The sequence below is a fragment of the Lissotriton helveticus genome, chromosome 7, assembly GCF_964261635.1.
Source record: "Lissotriton helveticus chromosome 7, aLisHel1.1, whole genome shotgun sequence".
NCBI classification, from domain to species: Eukaryota; Metazoa; Chordata; class Amphibia; order Caudata; family Salamandridae; genus Lissotriton; species Lissotriton helveticus.
The window spans coordinates 293,225,148-293,241,017 of record NC_136068.1 but is presented as its reverse complement, the minus strand read 5'-3'; the positions used below and the strand labels follow the sequence as shown (position 1 = coordinate 293,241,017).

Below are 15,870 nucleotides of genomic sequence, written 5' to 3'. Positions count from 1 at the left end.
GTAACAGAGCATGTGGGGAGTCTGTAGCTGCACCCATTATTAAGATTGCATATATCTACCTGCCAGGCAGTGGCCACACTTGTTTTTTATACACAAGATGTATTAGTGAAAAGAGGACATAAGGCTACAGATTAAGTCCAGGGATGTCTAACAGATGCCAGTCCGCTATACTATGTGTCTCTGCCAATTATATATGGGCTATCTCGGACAAGCTGTTAAGGCCTGTTTGAGTGCTATTATATTTCAAAATGAGATAAGCCTCTTTCTGCAGTAAGGCACGCCCAATATCGTGGCATTTTGTCATTGAATTCGCAGTGAATAACACCGACCATTTAAATTCATGTTCATTGTGGCCTTTATCATAGAAGTGCTCAACCAGCGGAGCGGTCATTATTTTTCTCTTCATGCGTGATCGATGCTGGCTGATCCTTTGGTTGACTTGTTGGCTGGTCTTGCCTATGTAGATTAGTGGGCACGGGCAAAGTATTCCGTAAACGACATTTTTCGTTTTGCAGTTGGAGAATTCTGTATGTCTCCACTTAGTTCCCTGATGGACAAATTCATTGCCCTCAATTGTGGTAGAACAAGTAACACAATTGCCGCACCTGTGATGACCTTCCACGGGCTTTAGGTTCCATTGTGCCAAAAGGTCACTTTTAGGTTTTGGAATGGTAATATCAGCTCTAATCAATTGTTCGCCAATACTTCGATTTTTTCTGTAAGCGTAGATGGGCTTAGGAAATGGACAATTCAAACCTTCTAATAGATGCCAATTCTTTAAAACAGCTTGGCGCAACTTGTGGGTGTCGGGGCAGAACGTTGTGACGCACACCATTTTGTTCATCGGTGGGCGTTGCTTAAGCTGCAGCAAGCATTTTCTCGGCATGTATCTAGCACGTTTGAATGAGTGCTTAAGGAGCTTCTTAGGATAGCCCCTGTCCTGAATGTCATGACAAAAAGATCTTGCATGTCTTTCATAATCAGCCACATCCGAACAATTACGCCTAATTCTGAGTAATTGCCCATAGGGCAGATTGACCTTTAAATTGCGTGGATGGGCGCTTCTGTGGTGCAGAATGGTGTTCCTATCAGTCACCTTTTTATGGAGCGATGTTACCAATCGTCCTTCCTCACATCTCACTTCAACATCCAAAAACGTCATGCGACTAGTGCTGTTTTCTTTTGAGAATTTGATGTCTCTGTGTCTTGCATTGAGCCATCCATGGAAAGACATTAGCTCCGCCTGGCTCCACTGCCACAGGAGCCAGACGCCGTCAATGTATCGATACCACTGTAAAATTCGATCTCTGAATGGGTTGTTAGCTTCCACGAACTTCTGTTCGTATTGTGCCATGAAGAGAATCGCCATTTCTGGGGCATAAGGACACCCCATGGCGGTCCCCTTCACTTGCATGTAATACTCACCATTAAAGGTGAAATAGTTTTTCTTAAGTGCTATTTCCATCAAGCTGGTTCCCTCAACTTTAACCAAAAAATTAGTCGTATCTTGCAAATATGACTTTATCTGACTCAAAAAAGGTTTTAAGAAAAAGTCCACATACAGGAGTCCTAGGACATTTCTTAAGAAGGTAGTCGTGTTCCTTGTTTCCCAAGAAGCCATTCTCTTTGCCATAATCTAAAACTTTGGCAATTTGTCCCTGAATGTCTTTAGTTGGATCCTCTGATAGTGGGCGATAACAAGTGGTGTTCTTTACTTGTTTCTCACCTTCTGCCAGGTACATCGGGCGACATTCAGGGACAAATTGCCAATTGACTAGCTTCTTAAGAAATGTCCTAGGATTCCGGTCCTGTATCTTCTTCCAAAGATCCACAAGAGCATGCAAGAGCCCCCTGGCCACCCCATAGTTTCGGGGTGCGACTCATGTCTAGAGCCGATCGCACAGTATGTGGACTTTTTCTTAAAACCTTTTTTGAGTCAGGTAAAGTCATATTTGCGAGATACGACTGATTTTTTGGTTAAAGTTGAGGGAACCAGCTTTGATGTACAGTCTCAAATCATGGTGACGATGGACGTAACGTCGCTATGTACTCAAATTCCCCAAGAAGAGGCTCTACAAATGATGGATATTTATCTTGACCAGAGAGAAAGACCACATCGGGTCCCCACTGCCTTTATCTTAGAATTGGCGGAAATAGCACTTAAGAAAAACTATTTCACCTTTAATGGTGAGTATTACATGCAAGTGAAAGGGACCGCCATGGGGTGTCCTTATGCCCCAGAAATGGTGATTCTCTTCATGGCACAATACGAACAGAAGTTCGTGGAAGCTAACAACCCATTCAGAGATCGAATTTTACAGTGGTATCGATATATTGACAACGTCTGGCTCCTGTGGCAGGGGAGCCAGGAGGAGCTAATGTCTTTCCATGGATGGCTCAATGCAAGACACAGAGACATCAAATTCTCAATAGAAAACAGCACTAGTCGCATGACGTTTTTGGATGTTGAAGTGATGTGTGAGGAAGGACGATTGGTAACATCGCTCCATAAAAAGGCGACTGATAGGAACACCATTCTGCACCACAGAAGCGCCCATCCACGCAATTTAAAGGTCAATCTGCCCTATGGGCAATTACTCAGAATTAGGCGTAATTGTTCGGATGTGGCTGATTATGAAAGACATGCGAGATCTTTTTGTCATGACATTTAGGACAGGGGCTATCCTAAGAAGCTCCTTAAGTAAGCACTCATTCAAATGTGCTAGATACACACCGAGAGAATGCTTGCTGCAGCTTAAGCCACGGTCACCGATGAACAAAATGGTGTGCGTCACAACGTTCTGCCTCGACACCCACAAGTTGCGCCAAGCTGTTTTAAAGAATTGGCATCTATTAGAAGGTTTGAATTGTCCATTTCATAAGCCCATCTTCGTTTACAGAAAAAAATCGAAGTATTGGCGAACAAATGATTAGAGCTGATATCACCATTCCAAAACCTAAAAGTGACCTTTTGGCACAATGGAACCTAAAGCCCGTGGGAGGTCATCACAGGTGCGGCAATTGTGTTGCTTGTTCTACCACAATTGAGGGCAATGAATTTGTCCATCAGGGAACTAAGTGGAGACATACAGAATTCTCCAACTGCAAAACGAAAAATGTCGTTAACGGAATACTTTCCCATGCCCACTAATCTACATAGGCAAGAGCAGCCAACAAGTCAACCAAAGGATCAGCCTGCATCGATCACGCATAAAGAGAAAAATAATGACCGCTCCGCTGGTTGAGCACTTCTCTGATAAAGGCCACAATGAACATGAATTTAAATGGTCAGTGTTATTCACTGCGAATTCAATGACAAAATGCCACGATATTGAGCGTGCCTTACTGCAGAAAGAGGCTTATCTCATTTTGAAATATAATAGCACTCAAACAGGCCTTAACAGCTTGTCCGAGATAGCCCCTATATAATTGGCAGAGACACATAGTATAGCGGACTGGCATCTGTTATACATCCCTGGACTTAATCTGTAGTCTTATGTCCTCTTTTCACTAATATATCTTGTGTATAAAAAACAAGCGTGGCCACTGCCTGGCAGGTAGATATATGCAATTTTAATAATGGGTGCAGCGTCACCTACAGACTCCCCACATGCTCTGTTACTAAAGTTTATTTTTTGAAGGGCGCATGCAATACACGATTACAATAATGACCCTGAATGTGCTCGCCGTACTTGTGGTATAAATGCTATTTAAATCAGCATTTATCAAATTTAAATGAAATGGCCAATTTTAACATTAGTGTTCAGATACGAGTTGCCAATAAAGTTTTGACGTTTTTTACCTCAAACCCAGTGGGTAACTAAAATAGTTAAAAAATAGATTTTCAGCCTCTATTCATTGAGAATGACACTACGTAACAGGCGCGCTGTGATTTTATATGCGCTTTCCATACTGAACATAATTTTCTCGTAGCGCAAGTTTGAGGACACTACAACTCCCATCATGGACTTTTTTGGAGGTGGGCTTTAAATACAGGAAGTGCTTGCGCGGCCATTTCTTGTGAGAAAACTTTGATCACACCAGCGGCGTGCTGTTATTTTCGAGCAGGTAAATGCCAGGACATGTTTTCTGTCTATTTTACGCTTAGAATCTGTTTGAATGGTCATACTTTTGGCTACAAGCGCTTACACTCGTTTTTTCGTTTTTTCGCTAACACAGGACGGCCTATTGAGAGCACATTTCGAAAAAATAAAAAGGGAATAGAAATACATCACTAAGGTAGGCGAAATGACTCTTGCCTTTTCTGGTATTTTAATAATGCATGTACTATGCGAACATTGTAATCAACAGCCCCACCACTAAATCATTTTTCACTACTGTTTTAGGAGCCTATCTTCATGGTGGTTGATTACATATAAGTACGCCGGTTGGCGGCAGTCGACAATAGCAAGGTATGCTTTATGTAGTACTGGGTGACGCTTTAGTAATGAAACCACGAGCTGGTTAGATTCACCAATGCACAAAAAGTTCTTAAAATTTCTTGTAGGTTGTCCTGCCTGGCCACGTTTAGAAATATTTGATTTGAAACCCTTTACGCCTTAATACCCTGCTCTACTTACAACCAAGTTTGGTATGTAGCAATTTTCTCTCTCAGCCCATTGCCTTAAAAGAAATTTGGTTTTGAGAAGTGATGAGTAAAATATTTTCTTTGCATCTTGCAGATACAAAGAATAAAACAGCCCTGATGAGAGATCAGCGACATTGTGCCTGATCTCGAAACACGTCGGCACTTTCATAGGGTGGAATAAAATGTCATCTCTACGATACTAGGACCGGCTGGTCCAGTATTAATTTGTTTAAGAGCCATTCATTTGCTTATAATTCTCCCTAGGATTGTTTTTTCCTATTTTTCTCATTTTTTGATTGTAATGTTTGTTCTAATGTTGTTTGTGATGTATTCTTAGTTTTTTGTAATGTTTGATGCAAGAAATGTTCTTTTTGTACTGTGTAAAGAATTTGTTTTTTATGTATCTACAAAGTATATATAGGTGTGTAAGTATTTAATGTATTGTTGATTTCTGTCATATAGCTTGTCATAACTTGAAAAAGATAAAAAAAACATTGACACGAAGTAGGATGTGGAGGGGGATCACAATAAATTGATCTTTTCCCTCTTAATAAGCTTGTGGAGATTTTGTGGTTTGGGCAATTTGTGTTATATTTTCTCTTGGGGTTGGCTCACGAGATTCCTTTGGCAGGACACCTGGGCCAGGAAAAGACCTTTGCCCGGCTTGTCCCCCATTTCTATTGGCCTCAGATGAGGGTGGCGTCCGACACCTTTTGTAGGACGTGTGTGTCCTGTCAAGCCAGTGGGGAAGCAGGGGTTAAGCTGAAGGCTCCCCTGGAACCACTACCCGTCATTAGCACCCCCTTTGAAAGGGTGGGCATCGACATTGTTGGGCCATTAGATCCACCTACTTCAGCCGGTCACAGGTTTATCCTGGTTCTGGTTGATCATGCCACCCGATACCCAGAGGCTATTCCTTTGAGGACCGTTACTACACCTGCGGTGGCTCGGGCCCTGATGGGGATTTTTACCCGAGTAGGTTTTCCCAAGGAAGTTGTGTCTGACAGGGGGGCCAACTTCATGTCAGCATACATGCGGGCTATGTGGTAGGAATGTGGAGTTACTTACAGGTTCTCCACCGCTTACCACCCCCAGACCAATGGTTCGGTGGAAAGGTTTAACAAAACCTTGAAGGGCATGATCAGGAGTCTGCCTGAGAGCCTGCGGAGGAAATGGAACATCCTCCTACCCTGTTTGTTGTTCCCATACAGGGAAGTGCCACAGAAGGGAGTGGGTTTCAGCCCCTTTGAGCTTCTGTATGGACACCCTGTTAGAGGACCTCTCAGCCTGGTGAAAGATGGATGGGAAAAGACTCCCAGGAGGCTTCCCCAGGATGTGGTGAGTTACATGCTGGCTTTCCGTGGCCAAATGGCTAAGTTGTGGAAGCAAGCTTCTGACAACCTTGAAGCCAGCCAAGCAGTCATGAAAGAGTGGTATGACCACAATGCTCACACTGTGGAGTTGGAGCCTGGACAGAAGGTGTGGGTCATGGAGCCTGGAGAGCTTAGTGCCCTCCAGGATCACTGGACAGGCCCCTTTGAAGTGGTTGAAAAGAAGGGCAAGGTCACTTACTTAGTGGATCTTAAGACCCCCAGGCAGCCCCATCGGCTGCTCCATGTCAACCGCCTCAAACCCCACCATGAGAGGCCCGAGGTCCTCTTGATGATGGTGCCTGATGGGACAGAGGAAGAGGAAAGTGAGCCTCTCCCTGATCTCTTTGTGTTCCAAGAGAAGGATCGGTCGGTAGAGGGGGTGATCCTCTCACCATCCCTGAATCCTGAACAGCAGAGAGACTGCCGTCAAGTCCTGGAGCAGTATTCTTCACTGTTCTCCCTTATCCCAGGAAGGACCCACCTGTGTACCCATGATGTGGACACAGGGGACAGCCCACCTGTGAAGTCCAAGTCCTACCGGCTGTCAGATAAGGTGAAGGCCAGCATCCATAGTGAAGTCACTAAGATGCTGGAGCTGGGAGTGATTGAACCTTCAAGCAGCCCCTGGTCCAGTCCGGTGGTTCTGGTACCAAAAGCTGCCCCGCCGGGCACCACCCCGGAACTTAGGTTCTGTGTGGATTACAGGGGACTGAACTCTGTGACAAAGACTAATGCCCATCCTATCCCTAGGGCGTATGAGCTCATTGACCGGCTGGGAGCTGCCCAATATCTAAGTACCTTTGACCTCACATCAGGGTACTGGCAGATCTCCCTTACAGATGGAGCAAAGGAAAGGTCAGCCTTCCCCACTCCTGAGGGCCACTACCAGTTCTGTGTGATGCCCTTTGGGCTCAAGAATGCCCCTGCCACTTTTCAGCGGTTGGTGAATCAGGTCCTCTCCGGTATGGAGGCCTTCTCTGCTGCTTATCTTGATGACATTGCCGTCTTCAGCAGCAACTGGGAGGACCATTTGTGTCACCTGCAGGCTGTCCTTCAAGCCCTGAAACAGGCTACCTTGATGATCAAGGCCAGCAAATGCCAGATTGGGCAGGGGTCGGTAGTGTACTTAGGCCACTTGGTGTGCCGGGGTAAGGTGCAGCCCCTTCAGGCTAAAATTGAGTCTATCATGGCCTGGGAGCCTCCCAAGACCCAAACTGAGGTCCGAGCTTTTCTGGGCCTCACCGGATACTACCACCGCTTTGTCAAGGAATATAGTACTACCGTGGCTCCCTTGACTGAGCTCACATCCAAGAAACAACCTCGACGGTTAGTCTGGACTGAGGCGTGTCAACAAGCTTTTGACACCCTAAAACAAGCTATGTGCGCGGCTCCTGTCCTAAGGGCCCCTGACTTCTCCAAGGAGGTTATCGTCCAAACCGACGCATCAGAACATGGCATTGGGGCGGTACTGTCGCAACTCAATGAAGAGGGTCTGGACCAACCTGTGGTTTTCCTTTCCAGGAGACTGCTCCCCCGGAACAGAGGTGGAGTGCGATCGAGCAGGAAGCTTTTGCGGTGGTATGGGCTCTGAAGAAGTTGCAGCCATATCTATTTGGCTCGAACTTCCTCGTTCAGACCGACCACCGACCCCTTCGTTGGCTGATGCAAATGAAGGGGGAGAATCCTAAGTTGCTAAGGTGGTCCATCTCCCTACAGGGAATGGACTTCAGGGTGGAACATCGACCTGGAGTGGACCACGCCAACGCTGGCGGTCTCTCGAGGTACTTCCGCCTTAGTGACGAGAACTCCCAAGGGGTTGGGTAGCTCTCCCCACTTTCAGCTGGGGGGGACGCATGTTAGACCTGTCAGCCCTTTGGGTGGTCCCTCCTATTTTCCCTTTTTGGCCTTCTGAATGTTTGTCCACTACATTGTTTTTTTTTGTGTTGACCCTAGGTCTCTGAGCGCTCCATTGTTACTAATTAACAATGGAGCGCAGGTGCTCCTCTAAAATGGAGGAAGTGTAGGAGGACATCTACAAAATGGTGGCTGGCCAACTGTCAAGTTTTACCTCATAGCTTAGTGCCAAAGGGTGACATGAGGGGTTCCAGAACCTTCTGGTCCTCTCTGGACACTCTGGGCCCAGGCTATATAAGGCGGAATGTTGGACGGCCATTTTGTGGGGTAGTTGTGTCCAGTCAGGAGTATAGGCTGTGGAGTGAGGAGGTCGGTGCACAGAAGGGGTTTGATTGCCTCCAGGGGCTGCCCCCCTTCCTGTTGATGCCACCCCCCGTCCGTTGACCTTACCCTATGGGAGCTCCTTATCTGTGACCAGTGTGAGGAGGGATAACTGAACTCTTCCACCCCTAGCTGTCCATCGTGATCGCCAGGCTATTGAGGGTCCCAATTTCAACTGGAGGAAAAGGTGGTGAGTGGAACCCTAAGGGATCTTGAACTGTTGCGTGCTCGTCCCTAGAGTTAGAGGATCCTGGGGGTTGGCGCAGACAAAGTACCCCCTGCTTTCTTTCATTTTGGAGGAATTTCGTGACTTGAAACCGCGACCGGATCGTCACCATTGTGAAGGGGAAATGCTGACTGATAAAGGAGTCTTTCATCGTAGGCTCAGGCCCCCCCCTCCCCTGACTAATTTCCAATAAAGGAAGGGAGGAAAGACTTACTCCACTGCCCCTCAGGATCACTACAGCATTCCGTTGGTACTTCTGCCCCGAGTCGCTTCCGCTGCGAGCCGGCAGAGAGAGTGTGCCGGTCCCACTTCCTGAGATCTTGCACTGGAGATGGGGGGTGGGCCCTGAGGCCGCGGAGTGCCGCCCGGTGGATTTCTGGGAGCACTGGTGCCTGAGGGGGCCGGCTTGCCTGAGAGGAGTGACACGGATGGGCGTTGCCGGCTGCCCCAGTCGACGATTGTGAGGAGGCGCAGGTTTGGCCTGGGAGGGAGCGGGGAGAGCCGGGTGCTGTTGCCGCTGTCCGCTCTCTCTCTTCCTGATGATCACTCATAACATTAGGCCGTGGAGAGCACGGTGAAGGCCTAAGAGATCGGGAGGGGGAGAAGGGTATCAGCGAGGGCCTGAAGCGTTCCTGTTGTCTGCTCACCTTGCTTCCATCTCAGAATCAGGCGGCTGGGGGCATGGATTAGAAAGCTCTGCTGGCCTTTGGAAGTGCAAGTAAGCCGGCAAGAACACCGGAGAGAGTTGGTAAGGCCCCGGACGGGCAAAAGTGTATTATTTATGTTAAATACTTGCCTGCCTGGATTTCTACATCGAATAGTTGGTGGGGCCAACGTGGAGCAGCGTAATTAGCAGGGAGGCAGGAGAGAGCTGGGAATTATATAGAAGGATTGGTGGGCAAGCATTCTGGCAGGAAAGGGAGGCCACTGACTAGGCTAAGCCACAAGCTAAGCGTCAGCTATAATTTACGTTTGCCTACCTGACTTCAAGTTAGAAGACAACCATAGGAAGGAGTGTAATTACCTGCCTGCTTTATTTACGAAGAGTCACATGGTTCCCCCACCGGTTATTGAACTGCTGCAATTGCCAATTGATTTAACTTTTAAAGAACCTGCTGCTTCACCTAATTCTGAACTGCAAGTTACCTGAGAAGTTAGGTGGTGTGAAATTGTTAATCTCTTGGTCTGCTGTGAACTGTTCTATAATCAAATGAAATGTCATGTTTTTATTGAAACAATTAATTATATGTGGAAGTGCTAAACATGTAAAGTTATTTACTGCTAAAAACTAAAAAGGTTCTAAAGCATAAGATAAAGCATTTTCTATTTTTCTAAAAAACGGTATGGTGCCATTTTTAAGTGGAAGTACGCTGGGTTGCTGTGGTGAGTGTGACGCAAGTACAACACAAATGCGTCAAGCTACCCTAGTTGGACCGGTGACCCCGGGTCCAACAGGTAGCTTTTTCATGTTTTACATCTTTGGAATGGAAATGATAAATCCTCCTTACTAGTGAAGTTGGATTTAACATTTCTGTTTTAGAAATGTCACTTTCAGAAAGAGGACCTTTCTCTGCACTTACTACTGTAGGTGCCTGGCAGCCTGTCTCCAATACATGTCTGGGGTGGATTACAGCTACCATTTGTGCATTCCCTCTATGCAGCCACAAACAGCCACGGCCCGGTAAGGGAGTTGCGGTGGGGCAGACTGGCGGGGCAGGGGAGGGGCAGGGTGGGTGGTGATAAACACCGGAATATGGATGATTGCAGGCAAGTAAATAATTAGATTAATTAAATGAACTTCGTAGCGTGCCCTGCTACGCAAAAATGCGATTCGGAAGACCCTTTTGTCTAGCAGGGCCATTTGATGGAGACTTAGAAGTCTAGTTGGAGACCACCAAACAACAAATGTTTGCAATTAAGTAATGATCTAATCTTTAAGAGGCTCCATCAATCAACCCAATAGTGAGAATAGATACAATTTGGCACCCTGACACCAAAAGGCATGAGCTGCTAGGGACATCCTTAGGTTTTTAAAATTGACTTTAAATGCTTGCTTAGTAGACAAGATGAATGATTCACTGCAGAGGCGCATCCTGTTTCATCTGCCGATGTTTGTCTAAGCCACATCTGTGCAATCCACCAACAAGAACACCCTCCAAATATCAGGAACCAAAAAGTAAACCCCCAGAGAAAAAATACAGAACCTGCACAGGCCCAAGAGAAGAACAATCTCCTGCAAAATCCCAAAGAAAATACAAACCTGAAATGTGCATTTAGTACGTACAAATGAATCTTTTTATAGGCCAAAGGCATTCAAATTTGCTTCATTCCCACCTCACTCTACCACCTTTTAAAATGAACAAATACATTTCTAAATTTGAAAGATTTGTAAAGCATTATGGCCATCATTTTGCATGACTCTTTGTGTTTTTATGGGAGAAGACTGCTCCTGGCCATTCTAATAACCCAGTGTTTCTGGATCTGGAATTACTGGGTTCACAAATTCACAACCCCCTAATTCCAGGTCCAGAGACACTAAATCTGATTCCACTGGGTGTGATTCTGCATGTGGTGTAACCAGAGGAGAGTTGGTAGCAGGGGCTGCAGGCAAGGGTACAACCTGGACCCACTCGCCACATGCAGTACCATAGGGTGAGTTGTCTATACTTCCCCAGCCTCTTTAGCCCCAGACACCACCCTGAAAAGCACTTGGAATTGGGGTGTTCAGGTGGATGCACTCCCTGCCCCATGTCTTGGTAGATCTGGTGTTGACTTAAGTCAAGGCCTAGGGCCCTTAGCGTCCTCACACAAACAGGACAATACTAAGAAGCAAAAAAAGCTCTCCCAGCTCAGCTCTTTTCAGCTGTGTATCTCCCATATCCCCCAACAGCCAAGCTCTGCCCATAAGCTTCTTCGCAGCTCCTCCACCCACTTCATCTTCTCATCCCAGTAATTTGTAAATGGGTGCATATTTGGACCTTTTGTTCCATCTGGGAAGAGGATAAGACATGTGGATTACCTGTATTCCTAGATCATCATGTTAATCCCCATTCTAAGAGGAATAACTCGTATTGCCCATTATTTTACACTTGGATACTTTAGGGAAATAGGAAATTCAGTCCCTGACACTCCCACACCAAATAACGGACTCAGCATAATAAGGATCTAAGAATTTTATTTTGGTTACTTCAAATTGTTACGATACTCTGGATTTATTGAAATGTGCAATTAAATAGATCTTACCCAAGAAAATCTGTGTTTATAGTGACACAGGGGGCGTTGTACTCCAACGTTCCATCTATAGTAAGGACCTGCAAGAAGAAAGGTAAGATTTAGAAGAACATGCAAAATCTTCAAAGACTGCTCAAGACAAGTACAGAGAACTTTTCATCTTGAAGTCACAGATTATAGTCTGGCTTAGTGAGCAAATCATGGCCAGCACGTGGAAAGTTGAAACTGCATATTTTTACAGTAGATGTCAGAAGTAACCAATTTTCCTAAAACAGTACGATTGATGAATAGATTTAATGTAAAAAGGAACAGTCACAATTTAAAGAAAGACGGAAGCAAGTTTCTTGGCAATTGTTAGACCTGGCATCTTTTGGCGTGTTTCCCCGGGCTTTTTGCTTCCTGACATCCTGGTTTTTGTGGTTTTATATCTCTGCACACTTTCTCACTGCTGTTCAGTGTTAAAGTGCAAGTGCTCCTGTTTTAAATTGTGTTATGGATTGGTGTTTCCATGATTGGCATATTTCGTTTACTAGTAAGTCCCTAGTAAAGTGCACTGAGAGTGCCAGGGCATGTAAATCAAATTCTGATAGTGGGCTTGCAGCACTGATTGTGCCACCCACCCAAGCAGCCCTGAAAAGGGGTCTCAGACCTGCCACTGCAGTGTCTGCACACAGTTTGCAACTGCCATGTTGACCTGGCAAGTGCACCCACTTGCCAGGCCCTAATCCCTTTTCTTACATATAGGTCACCTCTAAGGTAGGCCCAAGGTACCCCTGTGGACAGGGTGCTGTGTATGGTAAAGGTAGGACATGCAGTGGTGTGTGTGACATGTCCTGGTGGTGAATTACAGTGTATTTCATTTTTCACCACTGCAAGGCTATCTGTACCATAGGAAATGGAGTGTAGTATGCCTAGATTCAGAATGTAAAAATGCATGTTTTAGTAAAGAAGATTTTTATGTTCTGTGTTTGAGAATACCACTTTAAAAAAGTAGGTATTTTCTTGCTCAGCCATCCTCTGTGTCTCTGCTGGGTTTGTGGATTGACTGTCTGGTTTTGGAGTGACAGAGGCTGGGGATGGGTGTTCTCTTCAGACCGTCACTAGGGGGGGGGTCGAGGTGTGTCCTGCCTTTCCTGGATGAGTGAGGGCTGGGCTGAATAGACCTGGGCTGCATTTAGAGTCGATGGAGGAGATTCCCTTGCACCTGAATGGGCCTGGTCTGCCGTAGACAATGCTGTCTCCACCTCCTACTGGGAAGCTGGGTCAGAGAAGACCAAACTGGTTTGGACTAACCACAGACACTCTTTGCCTGAGAGAACGAAGGAGTTTTGAGTATAAATATTGGGGCCTAAACCCCAGGACTTTAGATCAAGCTGGAATCAAGGAACCTGTCAAGAAGAAGAGCTGGAAGAGCTACCAGGAGGAGTACAGCCCCTTTGCTGTGTTGTTGCTTTGTGGGGTTGACCTGCAGTTGCTGCTTCTGCCTTGGGCAGTGAAAGGTTTGGACTGAACTTTCTTTACTTGTGCTGAGTATCTCTAAGGGCTTGACATAGAGCTTGCCTCCTGTTCTGAAGTCTCAGGGACTGCAAAGACTTCACCCACCTCTGGGTACTGCTGCTGGAATCATTGTTTCAGTTGCCACAGAGAAGGAAAAAGCACCCGACTTTGCCACCGGCTCCGTCGCTGGCTCCGTGTTCTGAAGACACTGCAAAAAGCACTGCTGTATCTCGCACTGCAACCCTGGCTTCATCGATGATGACGACCGATGTCAGTAAAAAAGAAAGTTTTCCCTTGGCTATCACACTTATATTCTCATGTCCATTGGCATGTGTTTCTATCCAACTAATAGGCCACATATATTGCAATCTATCCACACAATTGTTATATAATTTAAAACATTTATTTCTTTAAAAAAAGGGCTTTGTTGCTTTAGAACAAGTTTGTTATGCAGTTTTACAAAACAAATTTCATAGTTGCAAGGCACAATCACATTATACCATTTTACAATAGTTTTTTTTTTTTAAAAAGGACATTTTATAAACACAATATCATACACTTCAATGATTAAAAAGCGCAAATACTCAATATTTTGCGCTGGGTTATAAACAAAAGAAAATCACATCAAGGGAGAGACATACAAAAGACATAAACAATTAGTCATAAAGAGTACACATCTGAGACCCTGATATTATCAAATCTAAACCTAGGCCGTTATTTTCTGGACTCCAGGGTAGATTGGTTCTCTTGATTGTGTAAGGGCTGCGTCAGCGCATTTCGATGGCTATTTATTGATATTCTGCCATCTTTTTCAAGACTGTGTGATTAGTCTCTCCTTGGGGCTGGGCACTGGATGGTTGCCACTGACACGAATTTTCCTGATCACATAACAGTTATTATCCTCAGCAGTTGTTTCACGACTTCAACACTGCGGGTGTATATTCCCTTTCAAGGCTGCATTCTTGTGGTAAATATGTTTCTTCCTCGAATCCGCCTGTCTTTGAATTTCTTTCGTTTCATGCACCTTCTTACCAGTTATCTTTATATGATGATATTACTAATTGGTATGTTGTCTGACGGACTCTAGATCTTTACTCTAGGTTTCTCATCCTATAAAGGTGCCCGCAGCTTCTATCGTGTTGAGTCTGGTAGAAAACTCGATAGGGAGTGATTCAGCTGTCTGTCTCCTTGAGATGGTTCTTTTCTCTCTAAATAACCTCCTTAAGCAGTCTCAGTCGGCTATCTTCTCCAAAGTAACGTCTCACTCCCTTCTCAAACAGCAGTCCTGGCGTCTTTGCTAGCGATCCCGTCAAAAACGATGTCGCCATCACCAAGCCACTGCTTGCACCGTGACCTGTGGACACTGCACTCCGCACCGCCTTGCTTCACTACTCCGCACCTGGTCTTACTGATGCCGTCGCTGCCTGCTGACTTCAACACCTGTGACTGCATTGGGGCTGGGGGCACTGCTCGTATGTTTTTACGATACACCGCCTCGTCCCACACAGCAGTCTCGGCCGACTGACACCAGCTCCCGCTAACTGGTGCTGTGGCCTACACCGTGATCCATCAGCATTGCAACGAGCACTGCCTGCGCCCCGCATCGCAGCCCTGGTCTCCCTGACGCCGCTGGACAAAGTCACTGAACCGCCTTGAGGGCACTGCATGCTGCAAAGCTTCACTTCACATCGCAACCGCAATGGTTGCCACAACCAGCTTGCACCAACATGTCGGCCACAACACAAAAGGTACTGTTTACGAGTCTGCCGACAACCTCGACCACGCGGTCAGAAGGAACTGACCGATTCTATTGTTTTCAGTACTGTGGTAGCCCCGGACAGAGCTACTGACTGGGAAGAACTGTGTTTAAGATATTTATGCAATTTTAAAGGATATCTTGTAAAGTATAGATTTATAAGGACTGTACGTTGGATTTTTAAATGTTTTGGTCTTGTTTTGAATATATGAAAATATTGGATATTTTTCTAAACTTGTGAGGTGTCCTTTTCTAGTGTTTTCACTGTATTACTGTTGGTTATGTGAAAATGCTTTACACACTGCCTCAGAGATACGCATGACTGCTCGTGCCACGCTACCAACGGGGTGAGCAAGGGTTATATTTAAGGAGTGTAACTCCCTTACCCTGACTAGGAAGAAGGGTCCCTACTTGGACAAAGATACCTACCTCTGCCAACTAGAGACCCCCATTTCTAACAGCAATGAAAAGATTAATGAAAGTAGTTAGATAAAAAAAGCATTAGTCAAACTGTGACTCAAGACAGACTATGTGCTTGTCTTTTCAATGTGTAAACATGGAAGACAGCTATGACAGCGTGTCATAGAGTGAAGTGGAGTGGAGTACAATGAGGTGTCTGTAGTGTCTTGCAAATCAGAAATGATGGAACCCTTTAGGCTCCTGATGAACACTGTAGAACTGTGACATAGGTGTTATAGCAGAATTCAGTGAACGCTGGTTTAGAATGTAAAGTTTGCAGTTACACAAAGAAGAATAAAGACATGTAAAACTAAGCTCTATGTGTGGTGCAGTCATTGGTGTTTACCATGGCTGGGTAAGACGCTACAACTGGCAACACATTAGGGGATAAGTAACCTGAAGATTGACAGTGCTCTCAGAGAGTTTGCCATTGTCCATTGTCCAAACAAACTGCTTGTGTGTACCATGTATGTTGCAGTCGAAGTATGGAACCAATGCTTAACAC

The 15,870-nt window shown here is 45.6% G+C and overlaps 1 protein-coding gene across 1 annotated transcript in view; it reads right to left on the bottom strand.

Moving 5' to 3' along the window:
- The window catches only part of LOC144766744 (uncharacterized), a 604,477-nt gene that overhangs the window by 125,425 nt on the left and 463,182 nt on the right, over positions 1–15,870 (bottom strand). Inside the window, exon 12 of the mRNA XM_078650492.1 lies at positions 11,666–11,733. Within this exon, the coding sequence (XP_078506618.1) occupies positions 11,666–11,733 (68 nt within the window). The remainder of the gene's footprint in view (positions 1–11,665; positions 11,734–15,870) is intronic.